At 38.8% G+C, this 26,195-nt stretch overlaps 1 protein-coding gene across 1 annotated transcript in view; it reads right to left on the reverse strand.

Moving 5' to 3' along the window:
- WWOX (WW domain containing oxidoreductase) overlaps positions 1–24,290 on the reverse strand; it is a 473,213-nt gene extending 448,923 nt beyond the window's left edge. The window contains exons 1-5 of the mRNA XM_015639852.2: positions 24,158–24,290; positions 21,905–21,969; positions 20,542–20,599; positions 19,843–20,021; positions 1,155–1,261 (exon numbers count right to left, since the gene is read on the reverse strand). Coding sequence (XP_015495338.1) covers positions 1,155–1,261; positions 19,843–20,021; positions 20,542–20,599; positions 21,905–21,969; positions 24,158–24,264 — 516 coding nt within the window. The 5' untranslated portion in view covers positions 24,265–24,290. The remainder of the gene's footprint in view (positions 1–1,154; positions 1,262–19,842; positions 20,022–20,541; positions 20,600–21,904; positions 21,970–24,157) is intronic.
- Positions 24,291–26,195: the final 1,905 nt, after the last annotated feature.

Genomic DNA, 26,195 nt, shown 5'->3' on the forward strand with positions numbered 1-26,195 from the left:
ATCAATAACAGAGAGTTTTATTGGGATGAAAGCAGCAAGAAGCACATTCTTCCCAACCAACACTTTACTATAAATCATTCATATGATCTGGGCAAGAGAAAAAGTCCTAAATCCAAAGACTGATTCTTCAGGAAACTTGTGGTTACAAAACTTAGCAATATTGAAAGCATCACTTATCTGGAAATACATGTAAATAAGCACCATTTATTTTGCATTAATAAATATTATAATTATCTTTAGACTACTTATGTGTAAATATTAATACTACTGAGTGCTCTCCCATGTCATCTGGGAGCAGCTGAAATACTTTGAGAGCTCAGTAAATAAAAGCAAAACACTCATCAGTAATTTTAGCTATAAAGAAATAAAAGTCCAAGAATCTGATCCATTGGTCTTTTACTGATTTAAGGGTAGAGATGTCACCACATTCTCTCCTAGAAATCAGCAGTCCCAGCAATCTCAAACAAAAACAGCTTACAATCCTTGCTAGCAAATAATTGTGAAAGGAATAAATTAGGACAGCTGAATATATTTTAATAAGGGCCTCAGAAGATCATTTTTTAAAAAATGAGGATTAGGGCAAGTTAGGAGTCAGAGCAACAAGGCAAGAGATGGGACTGAAAAGCTCATGTTTGTGTGACAAAAATGGGAGGAAAATGACAGAAAGTGGGAAAAAGCTAAAAGGAAAAAACACTGAGACAGCCTGGCAGCAGGGCTGCAGAGCCTATGGGACTCAGAGAGAAAAGGAGAAACATTCTTGTGTTCGGGAAGTATAAAAATGACCCTCTGAAATCTCACTCTAGAACAACTCTGGGCAAGACAGTGGCTGTTTTGGAGGACTATGTCCATCCTCCTTTGGACAGTTATTCACTCTGGTTCTGGAGTGTCCTTTTCTGTGAACCAAGCCTCAGCAGTTCTTCCAAACATTTTTTTTTCCCCTTACAAAGCATCCATAAATAACACAGATAACAGCACATACATGCCTTGTAAGGCATGAAAAACCTCTATCACCCATGCACCAGCAACTGAGCAGGGTGTTACCAAATGAAACAAATGACTTTTTCCTTAGATCCAGGCATGGCAGTGCTCTGTCTAACTGCTGGCACTGCACAGAGGACTCTCAGGTGCGTGTTGGGCACCGTGCATCCACTCACCCATTCCCCCAGGATGCGCTGCACGGCGTCGTTGCCTCGCGCCACGCTCCTGCAGGCCAGGATGACACACGCCCCATGCAGGGCAAGGGACTTGGCAGTTTCAAAACCTAGGATAAAACATTGTCCTAGTCAGAAAGAGATCTCAGCAGCAACACAGAGCTATAAAATTACCTGAAAACATGAGCCACACATTTGATTTCAGTTAGGGTACCTGCAGTCTGGGGACCTGACAGTCACCTGGACACAGCTTTTAAGAGCACACTTGAAGAAACAAAGACACCTTAATTTAGTCAGGTCTTTCAGAAAATAATTGTTTATGTGTTGTGCAAAACAGGTCTGGCGCCTTCAAAAAACAGACTCAACTTCTCTGCCCACCAGTGTTCTCACCTTTCAGAAGAGTAGGATTGGATGTGACCCTTCCTTGTTTGTGAATAATGTGCCACCCAGAGAGACTGCAGAGCCACTGTGCATGACAACTTCACACTGGAAGTGACAGAGTATCCAAAACTGAGCTCAGAGCTCTTTAGGTGTACACTTGGCCTCAGAGTCATCAATCTGAGGACCACCTGTGTCAGTGGGAACAAAATGTTGTTTGACTCTTCAATGCATTAATGAAAAGCTGCATAGAAGTTGGTCCAAAGTACACTTTATTTAATTGGAAAAAAATCTGTGAGAATTTACAACAGGAGATGAGGATTTTGGAGAGAGCATGAAGAGCCCATGAAGAGCAGAGAACTAAGCCAGAACCTGGGTTTCTACCACTGGGTCTCCATCTCCATGGAGACCTGTGCCAATGACAGGAATTGCCTTCTAGCTGAAAGAGGCATAACACAGCTTAATGAGTTCAATTAGAAAAGCCTAAACTATGAAAGCAGGAATCAAACTAAAATGCCCGACAATTTGAGTATGTGGAGAATTCAAAGAGAAGAGGCATTTGTTTTAGCTTTATGACATTTAAAGCATGTTCATGATTTCCTGTTAAAAACTGTTTACCAAAAAGCCTATGAAGATGGGCTGTCTCACTTCCAAAACACCCTGGAGCAACAAAATCCAGTTACAGCACAAAACATAACTTTCATTAGAGAAACAACAGACACCAAGACAAATTTATACAATTTTCTGCAATTACATACTTACGGTATTTAAGTCCAAGCAATTTTCCTGTATCTCCTTTAAAGCCATTCACTGCACCAAGCAACTTTAATTACCTGGATAATTCATTGCATGCACATGAATTCAGCTACAGCATATGCAAAGATTTCCCCTGTTCCTAATTCCACTTTAAGCATATTTAACTAGAATTTTTCATGTAACTAATATAAGATGTACCATTAGCTAGCTGTTATGCTTCTTGTTTTGCACAAGAATACTTATTTTGACTCGCTGACCGTATTATTAAAAATTAGTTGCAATGCCTGGGAACAGTTTTGCTATTGTTAAACAAAGACTGAGAGCTGGTGGCCAGATTAATTAGCAAAGCATGATGATGTTTTGCTAACTCTACCCCATGTCACACTGTGCAAGATAATAAACCACAAAATAATAAATTCCATGCCATTCTTCCCTATAGTTAATAACTTGATACTCATTATAAACCTAGCAAGTTCCATGCTGTGAGTTTAGTTCATTTTATGCTATCTCAACTCTTCCCTGCAAACTTGGAGATCAGTGTTAAGCACTTCTCTTTAGGATGTCCTTGCTCTTCTCTGAGCTTCCAAGAGTGATTCTTCACCCTTAGGCAGATGTGTTCTGATCTTCATGTGAAATCATGAGCTAAAAAAACCTCCATTTGAATGCTGCAACAGGTGAAGTGCTGCCATGTCTCCCCATCAGACATATTTTAAACTAATTGACAAACACTCCTGCACAGAAGTACAGTTAGATACACATACAGCTTCTAACTGGAGCACCTGAAGGAGGAGCTTGGAAGCACCTCAGTATCCAAATCTTTTTACAGCTTTAGCTCCTGGTTCTTCTGCAACAATTAATGCTTCTTTCCTCCCCCAGTATCAAAAAGTTTTGACAGGTGGGGAAAAGCTTCTAGCAGGGTGAAAAATATTTCCTGTCAGATTCATTGTGTTAAACTGTAAACAGCATTTGTTCTTCAGCAAAATGCAGATATATTTTCAATATACAGTAAATTTTTAAACCTCACTCTAACACAGATTAAGTACAAAACTATTTAAACTCTATAAATAAAAATCTTAACCTCTCTATAAATCACAATCCACACTGAATGTGGTTTCATACACCAAAGTTAAACCACAAAGATCATAAACACCTGAAGAGTAAAACCCTTGAAAAAAGTCACAGCAGGGTTAACACAGAAAGAGAAGCCTAAATAACTATGTAAGGGACATGCACAATTAAGGAACCAGAGCAATCTTATATACTATATATACAAGTTATATACTAGTTGTGGGGGTTTTAAAAGTAGAGAAAACTACACTAGAAAAACAGCACAGAATTACAGACTTGGGTGTCAAGGACAACCAATTACAAGGAATAAAAGAAACTCTTCCCCCAAATGTGACAGGAGAATAACATACTTAAATAACATCCACTTCAGAAAAGTAATCACTGCATTGTGTGGAGTATTTAAATAAACTATTTTGAGCAAATGTTTTATAAAACTAATTTCAAGCAAGTGCCCTGGAAATCTCAAGTTTGTGCTGAGATCAACGACTCTTGCTGCTGGTGCTGTGGCTGAACGAGCTCTAATCCGACACTCAGAAGTGAAAATCCTCTTTAAGAATAAGACATACATGGGGATAAACATTATGGCACCGTTCTACATCACCAGCTAACCTAAAGGACTGGGAGCAGAACTAACAAGAGAGCTACAAGCACATGGGATTTGCTAGAGACATTTAAAACCCTTCAGCCCTTTCTTACAGCATTCGTTCATAAAGACTCAGAATTAGCACTCAATTTCATTCTTCATCTTCTACAGTGATTGTTCAATACTCTCACATTCCTGGCTATCTGAAGTCGACTTCTGCCACTGAATTTTGGTGCAGATTTTCAGCCAGTGGTGTCAATTAAGAAGCAGTTAGCATCGCTCAATTAATGCCAGCTACGCTGTGTCAACATGCACCAGAAGAGAGCAGGGCTCTGCCCAATGGTGCAACCTCCTCTATAAAACACAGCAAGGGATTCACTGAGTGGAAAAGTATTTCAGTGATTTCTTGTTTAAACAGACAGCATACACTCCATCAATCACTGGGGGACATTTTGTAAAGAGAATTTGTACCAGGCCTTTACATGTTTTAAAACATTCCTTTATTTCAAATATAAGGAGGTTTGAATACTCAAGAAAAATTAAAAAACATTTAGAAAAAAGCAAGTTTTCTTCAGCTTCTCTACCTTTGCCCAAATAATCCAGGATACCTTCCTTGGAGCTGTCTTTTGCAACATGTTTGAAACACAATGATGTCATCTTTCTTTGAAAGCTTAGTTCTCAGTGTGAAAGCCTACAGGGTTTGCTTACAACAAACCATCTTTAAAAATCAGAATAGACTCTCATCCCAACTTCTGCACCTCAGCAGACTGTGTTCTGATTCTGGGGACTCAGGAGAATACATAGAAACAAAAAAGATGCTTGTGCCCTAGAAATCACTTAGATTTCTTCAAACTCGGAAGACCTAAACAGCGGTCAGAGAGAACCAGTTCATCTCATTCAACACCTCCTCAGAACAGGAGTAAAGAAGATTCAAATGTGCTACAGATGAAGTGATAAAGAATTCTTTTCAGGTTGAAATACTGCAACACTGAGGTGTGATTCAAAGAAGAATCTTCTGCAACCAGCATCACTGCTGCCAGTGCTGGTGGGTCCAGAGTGCAACATCCAAAAGAGCTTGCACAGGCACATGCAGAGCATCACATCATTGATAAACTCACACCTTTCAGAGCCAAAAAAGCACCACACATTCCATATCAGGATTGCTTGGCCCCATCCACTCTGCTTCAGTACAGATATTTAGGATAAAATCTTAAGAGACGCATTACTCAACTTGCTCCAAATGCAAGATTTCAAGCAACCAAAGCATTAAGATATTTTAAGAGACTCAATTTAAAATAAGCAATTCCCATGGAATACTAATGCTGCCTCTGTTCCCACGTGTTTGCAGGCACATGGCAATGACACATACTGATATTTTTCATTGCAAAGTGTGATGTTATATGAAAGATACATCCTGCCCCTTCCTTTGTGTGCAAATTGGACAAATGTGTTTTTCTTGGAGTCACAAAGCACAGAAAAAGCCAACCCAAATGAAACAGGATGAGTAATGCATTGGTTCTGTTTTCCATCTAATCAAAACTATGCACTCCTTACACTTTTTTGCAATACACTGCTCTGGACAAGGCCAAGTTATTCTTAACAGCAAGTGCACTGCTGTTGTCACTCACAAAAACCCAAAATATTTTGTTTCCTTGAAGGGAGTACAACACTAAAAATTTTAAAACACCCTTAAATTAATGGGATATATTATAAATAACTGTTGCTTGTTTGTAATGTCTATTTCTCATCCTTCACGGTGTAGGGGTGCTACTTTCCAGCATAAACGTTGGAATAACAGCCAATTGCAGCCTGGAATGAGCCATGGAGTGAGAATGCAGCACATTAAATCCAGAGCCAAGCTACCTCTCATGTCCCAAGATAAGATCTTGCTTTGCTTGTGTCAAGGCAATTCCAACCAACCAATAAATGTCTGCCCCTAAAATCCATGGAGAAACTACTCACAGTAAATGCTATTTTCAGCTAAGTCAGATTGTCTTAAAGCAGCCTAATGGAAACATAAAGGGAGACAAAATCAAAATTGAAATGTTATACTAAACTGCAGAGATCATCCCAATAGAGACATTTTCCTCCCCACTTCCCAAGTCACCTAAATGCAAACAGGTCCTGTAACGTGCCTGGATAGAGGAACAGTGGCCAGGGATTAAACTGAAGGGAAGAGAAGGAGAATCAGAGATGAGAAGTGAATTTTCTGTCAAATCCCAATTCTATCTTTCATATCTATTCCTTGCTTTAGATGTACATCAGTGATCAAAAATCACAGCCAAAGAGTTCAGACTTGCATCTTCCATTTCAACCAAAGCCAGAGCTCTGTTTAGATTAAATATACACTCTTTTAAAAGTGGGCAGAAAAAAACCCTCTCAGCCTTCATGTTTCATCTTCATCTTGCACTTCTTTATCTATTACAGAATCATGCCCCCACCAAATCCCAAACCAATTTTTACCACATATTTTTAAAGTGTGTTGTGTAAGTCCTGTGACCAAAGCATTTTACCAAAACTAAAAAACCTGACAGAAATTAACACAGCTATTCATATCTTAGCAACCCCTCTGGAACTAGGGACTTTTCTGTTTGAACCTTTTTATTCTCAGTGTTTCTTCAAGCATTTAATAAATCCATGTTTTCGCTTGCTTGTCTTTAAAAATGACATTGTGGCTTCCTGCAGGCAAGGCACACAATTTTCCTAACACAAATCAATTACTGTATTTAAAAAAAAAAATCAAAATTTAGTATTTAGCTTTATCATTTAATGTTTAAGGAGAGTTTATTAAAGATTTTATTTTTCTTTTTGCATACAATTTTTTTCCATTGTAACCGATAACATATCATGAAGGCAGACAGGCATCTAAATATGAAATAACAAAAAACTTTACATTTCCTAAACAAAAACAGCCTTTGCACCTGAAAGTGTTTTTAAATGTATTATTACAAGTCAAGTCAAATAGTTACACACATTTTAAAAGAAACCTGAAATACCACTTTGTCTCAAAACAAGCAGAACTTATCTTAGTGTGACTCGTATTCTTTATTTTAGTAAAAACCCTAAATTATTCAGAATTACAAATGCTTATATTCATAAGGGATAAAAAAATATTTTGTCAGACTACAGTTATGTTAACACACTGCTTCTATTTTTACTGCAAAATAAACACTTCCAAATTAAACATTTAACTGAAATCTGGAGTAGCAGAAAACAACAGATCTGCCCATAACATAAGACAACATCAAACCAGTATCTTGATGAAATCTAGATCAGGTCTGAGCAGTCAAATTTGCTGTGACATTTAGGGCATTCCACATCTCAGCAGTAATTATTCCTGAAGGTTTAGCAGCTGTGGGATAATAAGTGATCAGTTCTTTTGTTTATTTGCTTAAATAAAGCCAGCCTATTTATAAATACCAGTGCTTGAATACATTATTAAGGAAATAAATAACATTTTTGTGCACGCTGCTGTAGCTTCATAATTATTTAACAGCAAAGCTGAGGTGAGCTGAAGAGAGGTGGTGGCCACAAAACTTACACCAGTCCCACACACTAATTGTGAGGATTTACCCATCACCAGCAGCAGCAAAGGCCAACAGCAAAGGGACTTCAGTTTCTGTCTAATCCACACACCCTTGGAGGGTTTTTGTTCTGGAAAAATGCCAGCCTTCACAGCATTCCTAAGGCTGATCAGACATTCAGCATCCCCTGGATTCTAAAAGCTGCTTTGAGGGGTGGGGTTTTTGCTTCTCCCCACCCCTTTCCAAAACTCTGGGGCTTTTTTTCCTCCATTTCTGCTGCTACATTTAACACACCTTCTTAGACAAGCTTACTCAAGTGACCAGAAAAAATCCCAGGGAATATAAAACTCATCTTTGACTGTCTCTCTTGGGAATCTTTTTTTTTTGTCAGATACTTTTTTTAAAAAAGTTTCAAGTTTAGAAAAATGGGATTGGCAAACACTTTTTTTTCTAAAGCTGCTCTTTGCATCAGCAGTAGATTTTAGCAACACAATTAGCTTTTCCCACCAAAGCAAAAATGGAGAAAAAAAAGCCAGAAATTGTCTAGTTTCTTTTCAAGTACACTTCTGTTCCTCTGTTAGCCAACACTATCATAGGTTTCTGTACTGCTGAGCTGAGCCCTAATTAAACATAATAAAAAAAATTAGCTGCATGTTTTGAATCTCCTTTTGGCAAGTACAACAGTGCAATGTTAATAAAAGAAGTAAATTCAATAAAGAGAAATACTTCATCCAAGGCAGAATAATTAAAAGACATACTGTGCTGTCAGCTAAAGTGCTAGATCCTCCCAGCTTTAATCTCAAAGTCATTCCATGAGAAATGCTCAGTGTTATGTAAAGATACAGAGAAAGTGCTACAACATAAGCTGGACCACTTTTTTTCTTAAAACAAGCTATGTATTTATTTATATCAGTTATACAAACAGTGAAAGATTTTAAAACGCACACTAAATATTTTACAGATAAATAATAAAACAAGGTTCTGTGCTAGAAAGCTCACAGTTCAGCTTACAAAAAAAAAGAGATATCTCAGGGAATCAAACATACAGAGCCAGGTCCTGTTCTAAGGAGCTCACATTTTGTATCAGGGAAAGGCACAGACTGAAAATTAAAACAGCACGACCTGATTTCTGGCAGTCTCCACCCACCTCTGTCTTTGGGCCATACGAGATAAGACAATTTGTTTAGTTTGGCAGCATAGGACAAGTTTAATAAAAGAGTCATTTGAGGATGCTGAAGAAAGACCTGAGTACGGGAAAGATGCAGTTCATTGCTCTCTAGTTCAAAACTGGCAAACCTTTGGGTGTGCTTTAAACTACGAAGGGAAGAGGGAGGTGGGAAGCTGTTATGTAACTCAAATGATCCATCATGTGGTTCCGACATACAAAGTAAGGCAGGAGATGGAGTTCTGAAACAAAAGATGAAGAATAAGAACAGTATTAACAAAAAGTGTCTGTACACCAAAGCAAGGAGAATGGAAAACAAGCAAGAATTAGAAGTCAATTACAATGTAAGGCCATGGGCAAAAAAAAAAAAGAAAAAAAAACCTCTTTGCCACACATCTAAAAAGTGCACAAAAACATGCCATGCACCTTCCCACACCAAAATTAATTTGTAGCTTTTTAGAAGACATTTAAAGTCTTAAATGTCTTCTTAAATGGAAGACCAGCAGCCCACCCAAGAGCTCAGCGACAACCATCCTCTAAAGCAAAGGATCAACAACAGTTACACACGCCATACCAAGTTTTTTCCTCTATTCTATTATGAAGCCTCTCTGCCTTACATTCTAGACACACAACTTTTTATTTTGCCAGAGATGAGTGTTTAAACTGCCAGATGCAAAGAACAGAAACAAGAAGTCTCAGGCTCTATTCCCTGGACCACAGATCCAATTCAGACACAGACACAGTGAGACACCTTCTCACAGACCACAATCTTCACTCACTCACAGTGCCAAAAGTGTGCTGCCAAATAGATCATGCACATTTTTATACACTCCTCTTTGCTTACCAAGGCACAAAATAATCCAATTTTACCTTCAGAATTAAAAATATTTAGCAAGAGTAAGTCTATACCCCTCAGCATCTGCTCACAGCTGGACATAGACCCAAACAAATAAGGCTGTCTTAAAAAAAGCTTTCTCTTTTAGTTGCTGCATTTCCTACTCTTAATATATCTTAATTACTCCTTCTGCTGAAGAATCAGAATAGCATTCCAAGAGATATATATTTTATCTTGTGACAGAACAATCCAACTCCCACTTTAAACTGGAATATGGACACGGACATAATCTGTAAATGTAGGTAATTTACTGCTTACATACATTGTTCCATAAGTCAAATAAGGTTAATAACACATTTCTCAAAATCTTAAGTAGCACAATCAATGTCTACAATGTACAAATGTACAGAAGCAAGACATGCTGCTCATGTTTGCCAGGGGCAGGAGAGGAACATGACCAGAATCTCCCAAGTTCCTGAATCTCTGAATACATGATGTGAGAGTGTTTCCTTCAATTTGGCTGTGATATAGGAGAATTAGCAAATCTCACAGATTTAAAACTGTAATTTTTTGCACAAAGGCAGCATTCTGACTAATCACTGCAAGAGGAAAATGACCCACAAGTTTTATGATTTTTATTTTCATGTAAAAAATAAAGGAAATTAGAGAATGTATTGTGTTAAAGCTGCCTGGATGAAGAATAAATAATGAGGACACAGCCAAACATACTTTTTGCAAAGATAACATAACCTGGGAAAAATATGAAAAATTTCTAAACACTCATTGTTTGGAACCTTGAGTCACAGTGCATGAACAAGATTCCAGTAAATACATCCAGAACTGAACTTCGACAATTCCTTTCTCACATTTATTATTTCTACCAAGAAAGTATAACAACAATCAGAAAACCTAATTTCACCAGTATTTTTAACAGAAAAATATTAGCTATGAATAGGAACTTAGGCACGGTGACTAAGGTAACTATCATTAATTGAAGGAGAGGAAACAAAGCATATTACTATGAAACTATTCAGATTTGAAGACAGACTGTAGGGAGTTTTCTGAAGCAACAGATAAAGTACTGAAATCTACAATGTGGAAGTACAGCAAGAAATCAAAACCAGCTGGATGTTACAGGAACAAAGATACTGAAGTTATGGAGCAGAACACAAAGCTACAGAGATCTCACATATTAAAATGACAAGGAAACAGAATAAATGGAAAAGGAGAAGAAAAAAAATTCCCCTTCACAGAAGAAAAATAGAAACAAGAGAAAGGCATTAAGAGTTTAATGTGTGACCTAAAAACTGCAAATACCATTAAATAATAATAAAAAAGGAAGACAAAGGTACTTTTGATTTTGATGGTCTTCTCTTGAGAACACTTGACAAATTTATTTTCATAAATCACACACTGTCTTTAAAAAAACTCTGTGTATTGTAGGCTTTAGGATGAGTGTAAGATCAGTTGCTTTCTCACTGTACTATTCTTATTCTCTAATTCAGACAAAATTCTGGCATCACAAATTCTGAAGATAAAAACTCCTTTTTATCAGGTCAGGATTTTGATCTTTATCTTCCCAGGTTTTTACCTGTCTCCTTTTACTTCCTTCTTGGTAGGGATTTACTGGTTCAGACTTGAGTTTCAAGACTTTGTAACACCTTGACATAACCAAGCATAAGAAGCATAAAAGGGACACGTGATACTGAAATCCTTCCTTCTTCTGGATCTACTTAGCATAGATGCAGTCACTAAAAATCTTCTAGTAAGACAAAAACATCACATTAATGTACATCTACAGGCTGTAACTAGAGTTGTCAGTATCTAGAGGAGTCCCTACATGTCTCAGAAGATCCTGTCATTAGAAAATAAAATGCATTTAGCATTTTCCCTCTCCAGCATCTAGCAAGCATTCCAAAATAATACAAATGTACATGTGTGTATCCAAACAATTCTTGAAGCACAATGAGTTTTCAAAACATGAAGACACAAAATGATGCAAAGAGTAATCTCGGTGTTGCAGCAAGACAAACTGAATCATGCAAAAAGTCTTTTCAGCTCTGGACTATGAAATATGCATAAAGTGAGATAAACCTTTGTAAAATTAAATATTTCAAAAGACAGAAAAGCAATCAAGTTGCAAAGTGTTTCCAGCTCTTAGAGAGAAGAGAAGAAATAAGTACCACCTAGGAAGGCTTCCTGTTTTACAAATATGTTTTTCCTCTGTAATAGGAATACCCAAAACTACAACACAGGCCCACAGCTCGATCCCATCCTTTGTGAAAATATTCCTTTACAAGCAGTAATCATTATTGAACCTTTTAGCCCAGATGTAATTTCCTACATGTTACAACAAGTTTCACATGCATTGTGAATTTCAGCCAAGGTTGATGAAGTTCAATAACTTGGCTAACCAACCATGTGTACTGCTCATTACACAAGTAATAAATAGATTCATCAAAATGGACATGAAAAAGCAGTACGAACATCTGACACCATTTTCAGCTTACTCCATAAGAAAAATAAATTACAGGAAGTCCAAGGGGACCTCTTAATATTTACAGTATGTTACAAGTAAGCAGTTGGAGCCTTATGTAAAGCAGAGCAATATTAATATTCCACAATATTAAGCCAGAGTTAAAACAGAGTGATGGCACTCATGGAAAACTCACTCACCTGCCATAAATTTTAAGAATAAAGTTCTGTAACTTAAAGAGAGCCCTCTTCTATTAATTTAATTTTGAAAATAATAGCTTTTAGTGCATTTTTAGTTGTTCAAATGACATCAGTACAAATCCCTGACTGACGGCTACAAACTACATAAAAGGAGCTATAAGTTCCACCCCAGAGGCACATTCCCCTCCAGAAATTGTGCTTTTCTACATCAGTTACCCCAATACTCTACCCAGGCCAAAAATACACTTCTGCAAGACCCAGGCTCTCCTGGAAAAACACCATAATCCAATTCCCTCAAGGAACTGGTACAACAAAATTCATGCATGCTACAAAGGTTTGGAATTCCACAAAGGAAATGACTGGAAAAAAACAGCTAAATGTAAGCTTAAGTAAGAAGCAAACAACTAAACTTCTACACAGACACCAACCTTTTCATGGTAGTGTTGCTCAGGCAGTGCAAGATAATTCATGATACACGGAGCCTAAGATTCACAAAAAATCAAAATATACATCAAGGAACAGCTCTTCCATGCTTTTAAAAGCCTAATAAATTCAAAAGTATCCCATGAAAACACTCTCAGGGACAGCTAGGACTTGGCCAAGAAAAAAAAAACAAGGTTAGAGATTGCTGATCTTTCTGTCTGCCTCACAATAAGCTTTGAATCCGAAGCTCCATAAACAAGCACCACTCCAGTTCTCCACACGTGAAACTGTGGAGCATTTCTGAGTTCCAGCATGGAATCCTCCAGCCATGCAAAGGCTCTAGCAGTTCCTTCACCACACGTTCTGCTCTGTACTGAGAACATGAGATGCACCCCCTGAGCAAAGCCCCAGCACCCCCTTCTCTGTGCACCACTGAGCTACATCAGAACCATGAACTCCTCATAAAAGCAGGCAGAAGTTTTATTAATCCACAGGATTTCACACATTTATGAACATTATTTTGATTCAGACAACAAACTCTTTTCACCAAACTGGGGAAAAGACAATTCAAGAGGCACTGTCTGTTTGTTGCTCCAGCTCATATCCCTTTTTCTGCTCTTGTAAGAAACAAGATGCAGTAATAAATACTAGAAAGCAAACACCTTGCTCTTTATTCATCATAATAAGCCATATAAAAAAGAAGTTTACAATAAGAAATCTTAAAATCATCATATGAATAGAATTGAGAAAATTAACAATAGGGACCAATAGCAGACAGATGTATTTTCTCTCAGAGGTTTCCTCTTCCCAAAACATACAAAAGAAAGCTGACTTTTTCAAGGCTGACAAAGTTCAGGTGTTCCAGCATAGGAGAAATTCCAAAACCATGTAAGAAATCATGAAGTGAATCTGAAACAAAGACTATCCTGAGCAGTTCCTTTGTGGAAGCCCTGCCAGTTGCAAAACCTTTATTTCATGTGGAAACAGGAGAGAGAAATCAGAAAATAAACAGTGCTTTCAAAGAAAAATGTGCACATTTTTCAAGGAAAACCTGCAATCTAGCTCAAAAATAGAGCTGAATAAGTCATTTCCAACGGACAAACATCTGTGGGCTTAGACCACCAAACTCCAGGCAGTACAGCAAAAGACAATGAACATATTTAAGACAGTCAGACTAATACTAATAAAACCAAGTACTCAGTGATATGTGAAGGGTCTGTTTAATTCCTCCCATATGATCACAGTTTGACTTAAATGAGACCATTCACTGGTCTAATTAGGATTCAGCAAATGTTACCTTCTTTTTGAAAGCTGATGAAGCCTCAGAAAAAATGCTGTTACCCACAAATAACCTCAGTAAATTCTGAACTACAATAGCTCCCTATATTCAAAAAATTCTCTTCTCTGCAGGTACAGAGCAGTCAATTTTTGATTCCTTAAAAAAATAAAAATATTCTTTTCAATCCTACTTTTCTGATCTCTCCACTGCCCACAGATTTAGGGCATAGTGTGAAAAGTAGCCAGCATCTATTAGAGATCCTAAAGAGTCTTCACACAAAATTTAGCTAAGTTTTAAAAGTTTAATTTTTCTTCTCTTACAAGTAGTAGTTTAAACAGCCATTACTCAATTAGTGATTACTTAAGTGCCTAAGAAATGCAACAAAGGTTACCCACACTTGGCTCTATTAAGGCTCCCAAGGTAGATTCTGTTTTTTAACTACAAGAAAGATTCAGAACAATACCAACATAGGAAGTGCTCGAACACTGCTACACACAGAAAGGACAGCTCAGAAATCAGGAATTCTCCCACAAAACAAACTTTCATTGCCTTCTGCCAATATAAAGTACAAAAGCACAGTCACAGCACAGCAGCCTGGCCACATGCTTTGTATTGGTAATGGACAGGTTCACTTATTTTTATTCTACTTTGATGAAAAGAAAAAAAGTAAAAAGCTACCAAGAGCAGTACAATAAAGTGATGGCAAAAATAAATGGTCATGGGCTCTTTCTGAATTAATGTAAGCACTGTATGCTTGCTGAAAACAAAGAATCCCAACCTTTCAACAGTTTAAAGTCTATTTCCACCTTAACATTATCTGATCTTGGACACTACTGGTCCCAGAATTAAAACTGCTAATCCCACATCCCTAAGCACTAAAACCTTGGTGTATTTTCCAGTAAAGGACTCAGAACAGTTTCTACTCTACTGGGAACAGAAGGATCTAAGAGCAGTAGCCATTCTACATTACTCACAGATGTAAAGTGTTCAAATAATGCTCCATATGAGAGAGACTTCACAAGGAGGTTGCAGGTGATACAGAGAAAGGCACAAGATAAATTGCAGAGCCACATAATTTGTACTTATCACAAAAAGCACCACCATGTGTGAACCAAACCTAATAATCTACCTGTTACTGTGATGATTAATATTAAGGAAATGATCAAGACTCTCATTATTGAAGTGCTACCTTCCACAGTTTCATAATGTTCAGGTATGTTTGTGTCTATATACAAACCCTCACTGCAATTAACCACAACATTTAATACTGGCAATGGAGCTCACTAAATATACAAGCATTTCAAAAGCTGCATTCAAGAGCCCAATTCTGAAAGCTGAGCTCAAAGCAGAGTTTAAGCTTTAAGCCCTTTCCCCCAATTTCATACACCTGATACTCAAGTAGTGACTACCTTTAAGGAGATGGCAATCAGTTGTCAGTGTGACTTAAATCAATTTTTAAAGAAAGAATGAAAGAGTATAGTTACTAAATCTGTTCTAGTAGCTAAGAGGAAAAAAGAAGGCTGCTTTACATCTCCTTGGTTTGTTAAGAACATGTTTTAGTAGAATGTGTCATTTTTTGCTAACGTGTACTAACAATTTTTAGTTGTAATCAGACTTTTAGAGTTTCAAAACCTCAGTGATAATGCTGCAATCCAACTTGCACAAGCTTTGTAATAATCCTTTTTATACTATTTCAAGCTAGCTTTCCATCTAAAAATATAATCCCAGAAACAAAGAAAGGTTTGGGTTGGAAGGGACCTTAAAGATCACCCAGTTCCAATCCCCTGACATGACACCTTCCACTAGACCAGGTTGCTCAAAGAGTCATTAGGAAAAAAGTTACAAGAGACAAGAATAAAACAGAAAAATTTTTATCATTTATAAAAATTGCATGGCCAGTCACTGAAAACAATTTTTTATATCATAAAGCAGATGTTTAATTGAGATAGATTGTAAGTGCATTTCCCAGCCTTTTGCACCAGTATGACAAAAGTTGCTAACACTGAAGTCCTGTACAAGAAATAAAAGAACCATGATAACTTCTCACTCCAAATGTATATACACACCAAAATTGTATTGGAGCAGTGACCCATCTTTTAGTCACTGATTTAGTACCTAACCCACAGCTTCTCTCCTGCCTAAGGCTTTTCCATTGCAAAGAAGTAAGAATGCCAGGAAAAAAAAGAGAATTTCAGCAAAACACTAAACAACATTTATTTTGAGGAAACAATTTAAAACAGTAAACATTACCAAGGAAAGCAATACAGCAAGCCAGTTTGTGGCTGGAGCTTCTGGATTTTCTTCAGCCTCTGAAAAAAAACCTGATCTGGTTGTTTTGGGCATCCCTTATAAAAGCAATGAACAGGCTTCTTTTGACCTTCATCTAGCAGAAAAATTAGAAACCCAGTTTGAGGAACTGTTTGGTTGTGATTATCAATACAGTTTTGTGATAAAATCTTGGAAAAGCATTAAGAAACATCCTACTTTGTGGAATCTACCTGACTGGACAGAACAGACCCACTTTGCCCTTCCATTATATTCTGCAACACCACTTGCACTTCACCACTCAGACACACTCCCCAGTCCCTGACACAGAAACCAAAACATACCATGGTCCTGTGGCCATACAGGTCATACATGATCCTTAAAAACAGACAGCAATTTTTATACAAGTCAGAAAATCATATCAGCTACACAACTGGCTCTCTGATACTAAAACAAAGTTACTTTTTAAAAACTGTATCATTTCACATTGCTTACACATACAGCCAAAAATACCACATCTCTATGTAAAATTAAACCTAGAGGAACTGCTGACACACTTTTATAAATTTACAACTCTAGCCCTAATTAAGAACACAAACAATAGAATTACAGGAGAATTTCCTAAGAACAGCAATAAGCACCAGGTCGCTTTTGTTCAGTATTTTCAAAGAGCAACACAGACCTCTACTGGCGACACTGGTGAGCAGGAATCAGCCCAGACCAGCAGCAAACTGGGGAAGGCCTTTCTCTGTAAGCTCGTGTTGAGACATTTAAACAGAAAAACACACTCAGAATTGCAGACACCTTCAATTCCTCCCAGTGGAGTAAGTCTGAATAACTTTGACGGAACCAACTGACAATTTACACTATTCATGTTTAAATGTACATACTGTTCTCTCAATATGCCTTTGCATATCAGCACAAGACTGAACTGTTCAGTAAGTCTTTCCTACTTCTTTTTAATACACCAGCTTTGCTGGGACCAAAAGTTACCTCAACTTTCTAATGTGATATTCAAACCAAAGTTTTGATTGAGCTTAAAAAATAGATGAGGAAAGAAACACTAAAGAATACTTAGACTGCACTGTCAGAAGAAAAAGATTCCAAAATAAAAAAGAAAATATTTCACTAGCAACTCTTGAGCTGCTAGGAATCCATTGTATTGTAAGAACAGAATCATTTGTTAACCTTTTCCAAGCTGCTAATCAAAAATAATTGTTTATAAATGTAATTATTTTAGTAGTTTTTCCCCTTACACTTTCCACAACAATTTTAAAGATTAAGTTAAGAAATTGGGTGTACAATCCAGGAAATTCATACAGACCACTTTCCTAATCAGGACTGAAAAGAACCAGCACAGGGCAGACAGTGCCCCTATTTACAGACATTTTAAGTTAATGGCAATGAGGCAACGTGTGAGACCACTAAAACCCTAAAACTGCTGAACTCATCCCAAGTATTCCCTCAGTAACTAAGCAAGCATCTCTATTTTTCAGAAGTTAAGGAGATTTTTCAACTCTAAGGGAAAAAAGTGCTCCTGACAAGCTGTGTAGAAGTCTCTGTATTAGATTCACAAATAAAGTGAATTAAGATATTATTTCATCTTTACTGATCTGTTTTTAACATTGCTATCCTAAAGCAGAGTATATGGATGAATAAAAACATCACTTGTATGTTCATCCATCTTTCAAGAGATTCTCAGCATTTTCCAAACTTTATCTTGAACATCCAGCAATGCAGTAATTGAAAATGCATTTTTCTGACTCTGTTCTATCCAGTTACAGCTTGATCTTTGTTCTACCCATCCTGAAATGAAACATTTCTCAACAAATGGACAGAGACCATAGTTACTTATTTTCAAATATACCACTGAAACTCATTTGGACAACAATCAAAGGGTTCCTGTTTTTGGTTTTTTTCCTTGCAGTATTGAGTACAAATGCTCAACAAGGAATATATTACTTTTATATCTCTTTCTACTGAATGGACAACAGTATTTCCCTCAAATTATTTATGCTAACCTCTAAAAGAAAACATTTTGCTGTTCTGAAATCACAGGAATTGTTTACTCCTCAAAATACTCAGGGAGGAAATTATTACCTCCAACATATACAGAAAATACAAAAGAAGAATCTATAACATCAAGTGGAACACAGCACTGAAATCCTACACTAACTGCAAAATAAGCTCCAAAACTGGTAAGAGTCACATTGAACCAGCTAATTAATCCATGCTCCATGGCATCTGGTAAGAAACATCAGACACTGCATAGGACTAAAGCAGCACCAAATGCAATGTGATATGCAAGAGTTTTGAGTTAAATAAGCCATAACACCATCTGAATCTCAAATCTGTTACCTTCATACTTATGGACTCTAAGTCAAAGCAAAAAATATTTCAAGCAAGGATATGATTGATTACTTGTGACCAATCCAGATTATAAACTAAGGGAAAAACATCAAAAAAAAAAATCTTGACAAAACCATCACATATATTGAATTGATCTTTTGCCATATTTGAAACACCTCAAACTCATTCAGAAAGGCTGAATGGCAGCTCTGCTCCTGCTGAAGGCAAATCCCTTTGAGTCCAGGTAATTCTTTAAATGTTCAGAGAATGCACAGTTGCATACAAAGCAAATTGAACTGCTGGATGCAATGCAGAGAAATGCTGTGCTGAGAACCTGGAACACAAACCTCACTGGGAAGCCCAAATTCCTTGAGACAGGTAAGTACCACACTTGCTGCCCCAACTGCAGTGCCAATCTGTAGTAGAACATCAGGCAGTGACAGCAGGATGTGCTGTTAAGGCCCAAACTGCAAGGCACAGTAAAGCTCTAAATTCTTCATGTGATTCCTGTGTAATAGCACTCACTTAAATAATTAATAAATAAAACCCAAGAAAATTCAGTGGCAAGTCCTGCTATTAACTCATTTTCCAGGATGTCTTCAAGGTTTTCCAATGTCCTCAAAAACACATTTAAATCAAAATTCTGAACCAAAATAAAAACCATCAAATAATTTGCATAAAGACTCCTTCAATATTGTTGTAATCCCATCACAAATAAAAATACAAACAACAAAAGGCAACAAAAGATCAACAGTTATTTGAATCTCTCACTCACCCCCTATAGAAGCAGAAATATTTAACAGGTATCTAAACAAGCTAGGTGTCTTAGGAAAGGATGTATGAACCTGTGAGACATGAAACTAACAGGGATTACTAAAGGTCATAAATTGTATTTCTTTGAATTAAAGGAGCATCAAGTAAAACATCCTGACACAAGTTCATCATCAAATTCACTTGGAAGTACCTTCAGAGATAAAAATTCCACAGCCTCCTGGGAAAACTTTACCTGAGTTTACTTGCTGGCATTAGGAAGTTTTTCTGAATACTTTACCTGAACTGCCCTGCATCCATAAAAACCTCACTCCTTGTCCTAGCCACCAAGATCATAAAAATAAAATTCCCCTCTCTTTCTACAGCCATCCTTTATATATTTGCATAATGTAGAATGTCTCCATCAATATTTTTCTATAAAAAAAACAATTGTTTCAGCACTCAGTGTCTTTCCTGTAGCTCTCCTGTAAGTTCCAAATTCTCCATAGATTTTAAAAAAAACACCTTTATAATTAGGTGCTTTATAAGAAAAAAGTGCAAATCAAGCCTGAAAACCAAAGATACAGAGCCTGTAACATGAAGTTTGCCATATTTTACCTTTTGTGCAATGTTAACCTACCTATTCCTGAGTTGGCTCCTGTGATTATAACCACTTTCCCACTCAAGTCACGGCCCTGGAGAATTTCCATTGCAGTACTGTTCCCATCATATTTTTGTCTAGTAGTAGGTTTTACTGGATTATCTTCTACTGTAAAGGCCAGTCTTGGGTCAAGGTAAGTAGTCCTTTTGTTTATGTGGCTGCAAAAGAACACAAAAATTCAACTGTTTGAACCCCTCTGTACTCTGCATTTAGATTTTAAATGTGTGGCAACCACTGCTATACACAATTCCAGTAGATTATTTAATTCTCAAAAATCAATTTTTTTTTCCAGCTTGGTTAAAACCATCCCAATCACATTATTTAATCAAACTTTTTTCCCAGTTGTGACAGCATCCATTAATAATTGTATTTACATAATTCACAACCCATTCTGACCTTCAAATGAACCCCTGACATAAAAGGCAGAATTTTGTCAGGGGAAAAAAGAAAAAAAATCTTGTTGTTTAGGGAAGATGTTTTCTTAGCAAGTCTATAAAAGGACCCCACAGTTGCCCTTGAAACAGCAGACACTGCAATATCTGCATTTGGATTCTGAAACTGCATTTATTAATCTTTTTGTCTTTCCAGCTGATATTTTCACAGTGTCATAACTCAAAGGCTCCTCAGCATGTAACTCAGCTGTCTCCTTCTACACACTGCACAATTTGAGATACTTACTCTACAAAATAGACTTGTCCATTTTCATCAGTCTCCTGCTCCCATCCATATGGCAGATCTAGAAAGCACATAAAACATTAACTTTATTTTCAGGCATTAGGATACTCTTCAATTTGAAGTTTAAGTGATTTCTCAGACTGATGAGGCAATTCTGCATTATTTCTGTAGGTGGTACAGCTACCTGCTGCCCTTGAATATCAGAATTTGAAGGAAGGATTGCTTCCCTAATCACACACAATTGCTTTCTCATACAAGTACAGAACACAGAAGATCTGGTACAAGTTCAATGACTGGCAGATTAAGTATAAAGACAGTCTAAAAAAATCTTTATAAAGATTATTTCATGTTATAGCATAAAAAAAAAAAAAACAGCAAAATGCAACCATGCTTCCAAGCACATACAGATCTATACTACTCACAGTTCAGTATGTATCCCTGCTAAAATAAATAGCAAAAAACATAGGAAAAGTTATGTGTAACACATACCAAAAGCTGAAAGATCAGAGCCCTCAAGTGGGCATGAGATACAATAAATCAAACCTAAATGATTCAATGAAGTTGGAAGGACAGATAAAAGAAGAAAAATGGCAAATCTTTACATAACAAATTCTTGTATAAAAAAATTCTACAAAAGTAGTTAACAGATGGCATTCACAGTATTTCTAATTTTAGCTGAAAAGTACTTATTTCACTTTAATTAATTTAAGATTTACTGAAAATAGTTCACTAAAAGTCAGATTACTAAAGCCAAAAGAAACATGGCTTGCCAACAGTGTAGTACCCCCAGGTACAGAAGCTTCTGGAAAGATCTGATTTAAGGCACTGATCCAAGGTCTTTGAGAAGTCCTTTTCCTCTGGGAGTGTCCTGCAACACTGTCTGCCTTCTCTTCTGGCACAAATACTCAGCTGGGTTGGGGAAAACAGGTAAAATGAAAACTAATGAGGCTTCCTTCTGTGCCAGGGAGACTCCTTGATCCAGAAGAAACACATTCTTTGAAGAATATAATCCAACTGTAAATATTATCTGATGGACACCAGGAACACAGAACCCCAGCTTTTGGCTACATGCTTTACAAGCTACACTAAAACAAAACCTGTAACCTGGAATTAGTACTTTGGCTTTATGGAGCAATACAGGAAAGCCATAAAACTGCCAAGTGATCACCCTACACAGACACAATCAAAGAGGCAAAACCCCACTGAAATCAGCCATATTCTGCAAGCTCAGAATCAGTGACATCTGATTTGTCAGGGGAAAAAATCTAAATTTTGATCTAGGAGATCAAAATGAGGTCAGCTGGAGTTTGTGGAGGAATTAAATGTTTGTAACAATCTCAGCTCATTACAAAAGTTTAACACAAACCTCCTGCAACACGTTTCCTCTTCCCAGACTTAGGATGTTCCCACTGTGTTTTTTCTTCTAGGTGGCTGCAGGAAAAGAAAAAGTTTAAGATTTTTTTTTAAATTACCTAATAATCTTTCTGATGTAACCTAAAATATCGCCACAGATCTGAAAGTAACTAACCAGAGAGCACAGGAGTCTATAAAAATTCAAATAAATGTTTGACTTTCAATCCCAAGTTTTGATGGTTATGAGAAGGAAAAAAAAAAACAAACTCAAATAACTCAGAAGTTAAAAAGACTCAGAAAACACCTCAAAAAGATGATCGTTGCTAGGAGTAAGGAAGAAAGAAGCAAGAAAAGAATTTATCACCAACAAGTAATAATATTAGGAAGTCTTCAAATTACAATAGCACCTTTCTAAAATTCCTGCCTAACAATACTGATACGTAGAGTAATAAGTATCAACATAAGTAAGCTGGATTTCTACATGAGCAACTGTAGCTTTGGATGGGTAAGTTTATCCACGGGCCTTGACTAGCAGGGTATTTATTTAATATACATAACAATGGTATTCCACCTTTTCTTCCAATTCAGAGTCTTTATTCATTAAAATCACAGAATTAAAGTACTCCATCAAAAGATTTTTCTCCACTATAGACTAATAAGCAAAGTCATGTGCACATAAACAAGGTCTTAAAATAACCAAAGTGCTGAAAGCAGGTTGGACGTTAAAATCTCATCTTTCATTGAGTATTTTTAAATAATATCCAAGTTTTAAGAGTCAGGCAGGGATTAATTGAGTGTCCAAACTGATAGCTGCCCAAGTGTGAAATAAAGAGTGACAACAGCAATAAATAACACACAAATAACTACAAATAACCTACAGGCCCAACAGCAATTTACACACAACATAAGCAACTTTCCCTTCTTACAGCAACCCCACGGTGACAGCACATGGTATTACAGGGAACACAGCTGGGAGCTGAGACTAAACAAGTACACCTCTGTGACCTGAAAATAGGAGATATTTAATCAAATTACAGCAGCCTGACAAACAAATGCTGTCCACCTGTGTGCACACCTAACTCAACAGAAACATCTTCAAAAGTCTTAAACCAAAATAATTCCAGATAAATGTTCATATTCCCAGAATATGCAGAAGTATCACACATATAGAGTGTATAATTAAAGCAACGGTGCAACACCTCTTCACATCAAATAGATTTTTAGACACACGGGGCAAGATTTTCAGACAGTAAAGATATATTCGTGTTGTATCATTAAACTAAACCAGTGCAGTTTCACTAGAGTTCAGAAACTGACCTGTTGAACTGCCTGTGTAACAATTATGCTCAGTAATACCTTGTTATTTCATAGGTTTGTTACTTTCACCAAGTGATTCTTTCCTGAAAGAGCTTTTGAAGTCAATGGAAATATACAGGCAAGTGACCTAAGAAAAAGGAACACCTAGAGAGAAATTGCAGCGTTCAAAACAAAGTGTGGATAAACTAAAGCATTCTGTCCAGTGTTTATAAGAGCAGAAGTAGGGAGGAGGAGGAGAACTCATCACAGGTGAGATTGAATCATACTTTTCCACCCTTTCGTGAAAGGGAATAACTCTTGTAGCTTTAATCAGACAGGAGATCCCAGCATCAGCATGGCTACAGAAACCACACGAGAGGACAGAGTGTATAAACATATATTCTACTGAGTTAGCTCATCCTGCGGCACATCCCCTTTGCAACCTGCGAGGATGGAATCACGTCCAGTGGCCCGGACAGAAGGAGCTAAATGCGACTCTATCTCTTGCCCAAGGTGTACTGAAGAGCTGAGGAACAGCATCCACAGCTTTTAACTTCCATGGGATCTGTTTCTCCTGTTCCCACACTCTGCAATATTGTGTAAGGCTTAACCAGAATGCACACAGCTCGCCCACGGAGGCCTGAGGCGCACTGAGCCAGCTCCGGGACGCTCCCACCAGCGGCTCCAGCATCATTCCCAGGCGGGGCGGGAGGCGAAGGCTCGGCACCGTTCCGGCCGCTCGGAGCGGCTCCGCAGGAGCGGCTGTGGCTGTCAGAACCTTCGGAGCCCGTCCGCACACCCAGCCCAGCGCTCCCCGGAGCCGGGCGGGCACCGCACACAGACCCCGCGTCACCCGCAGCCCGGTCCCGCAGCTCCAGCCCCGCGGCTCCTCCGTGAGGGGCGGCTCCGCGGACGCTGCCCCGGGGTGGTCAGAGCGCTCCCGGCGGGCTCGCCCCGCTCCCACCCTTACTTGGCGTAGTAAACCCAGCCGTCCTTGGTGGTGCGCTCCTCCCAGCCCGGCGGCAGCTCCTCCTCGCTGTCAGTGTCCTCCAGCCCCGCGTACTTGAGCGCGGCCATGGGCTCTGCGCGGCCCCGCTCCGCCGGCGCGCCCCGCTTCCGCCCGGCCCCGCGGCACCATGGGAGCTGTAGTTCCCGCGGGGTCCCCGGTGCGGCGGCGACACTCCGGTCACCGAGGGCACGGACACCGCAAGGGGCCCCGGGTGAGCCCGGCACAGGAATCGCAGGGGTTTGGGCCGCTCTGCTCAGCCCTAGTGGAGGCCGCAGAGGTGATGAGGGGTCTGGGACACCTCGTATGAGGAGGGACCGCGGGAGCTGGGCACGTTTATTCTGGAGAAGACTGAGAGGGGATCTCATTCATTAGTGAATATATAAATATCTCAAAGGTCGGTGCCAAGAGGATGGTGCAAGTCTCTTTCTGTGGCAGTGGGACAAGGAGCAGTGGCCATAAACAAAAACACAAGTTCCACCTCAATGTGAGGAAGAACATCTTTATACATGGAGGGTGGCAGAGCACTGGAACAGCTGCACAGGGAGGTCGGTGATTCTTCCTCTCTGGAGACATTCAAAACACACCTGGACACGTTCCTGTGCCACCTATTCCAGTGGCTGTTCCTGTGCCTTGGAAGGGGGATTGGACTGGATGATCTCCAAAGGTTCCTTCCATCTGAGCAGTTCCGTGATTTTCAGGGCATGAGGTGCTTCCAGCCCTCTGTTTTCAAAGGACTGGATACAGCGAGGCCCTGGGAAGCAATGGGAAATGAGCTGTTCTTTAAGCTTTTTGCCCTTAGCTGTCACCACCTCCCCTCAGGGATGAGACTTTCTCACGAGTCAGGGATCCTTGTTGAGGAAGGCCTGGCTGAAGAGAAGTACCTGGCTGTGCTAACACCCACCTGGGACTTTGCAGGTTGCTTCACCTTCTCAGAGGCACAAACACAGTCACCTTTGCCAAGCCTGGCTCACCTGGTGACACAACACAGTCAGCTGCAAAGGCTGAAGCGTTCAGTGAGCTGGCAGTGACCTGCTGTAACTCTGTGCTGGCAGCTGAAGCTCTCTCCCCTGTGCAGCTGTGACAGATGGAGGGGGAACGGCTGTCACCATTGCTCAGATGCTTCTGATTTCCGGACCTGTGTGCTGTCATATTTCTACCTGTTTATATAACCAAACCCAACAGCCAGCGGTTGAAACAGAATTGTTGTCCTTTGGTGGGGTGGTTTAAAGAAAAAGCAAGGCAGAGGCAGCGCTGGGCAGAGGCTGTGAGCGCTTCACACCGCACCAGGTGGCAGTGCAGCCTCACAGATGCACCGCAGGCTCTGACCCTCTAAGTCGAATTTTCATGCGCCATTTGAGATACTGACCTATATCGTTCCCTCACTCCCCACTAATGGCATCCGTATCTGGCCAGAAAAAGCAGCCGGAATTTTTTTCTGCCCGGCTGCTCCCATTGCTTTGCATGTTCCCCCAAGGGATTGCACGTACTAAATGATCTCCTCCTGCTAGAAATGAAAACTCATGTATCATCAACAGCCTGTTCTCATGCGAGTATTACTGGCAGTATTAAAAAAAGCTTTGACTATACTTTCTTGGGTAAAAATATGGGAAGGGAAGATTCAGTGACTTGCTTCTGGTCCAAGAAGAGGTAACTGAATGGTGAGATGGGCCAGGTCCCAAGAAAATAGGTTATTTAGGCTCATATCTGAAGTACAGGGAAAAAAAAGAGTTTTAATCTAGCAGTAGATAGGGATATGGAGTTGTTCGTTTTCTTCCTGTTGCAGTCTGTCACTATTCAGCATCCAGCACCCCATGAATTGCATTCAGTGGGAATGTGGAAATCATTTGTCTGACATCCTATCCCAGCCATCTGTACAGCATAAAGTCTACATTATGCCCTGGATAAATACAGCAGTATTTATGCATTTCAGTGATAAGGGTGTGTGCAGTGTACCACATCCCCCCCCAGGACAGGCTCACCCTCACCAGCAGAACCAAAA

Source organism: Parus major, chromosome 11 (assembly GCF_001522545.3).
Source record: "Parus major isolate Abel chromosome 11, Parus_major1.1, whole genome shotgun sequence".
Taxonomy (NCBI): Eukaryota; Metazoa; Chordata; class Aves; order Passeriformes; family Paridae; genus Parus; species Parus major.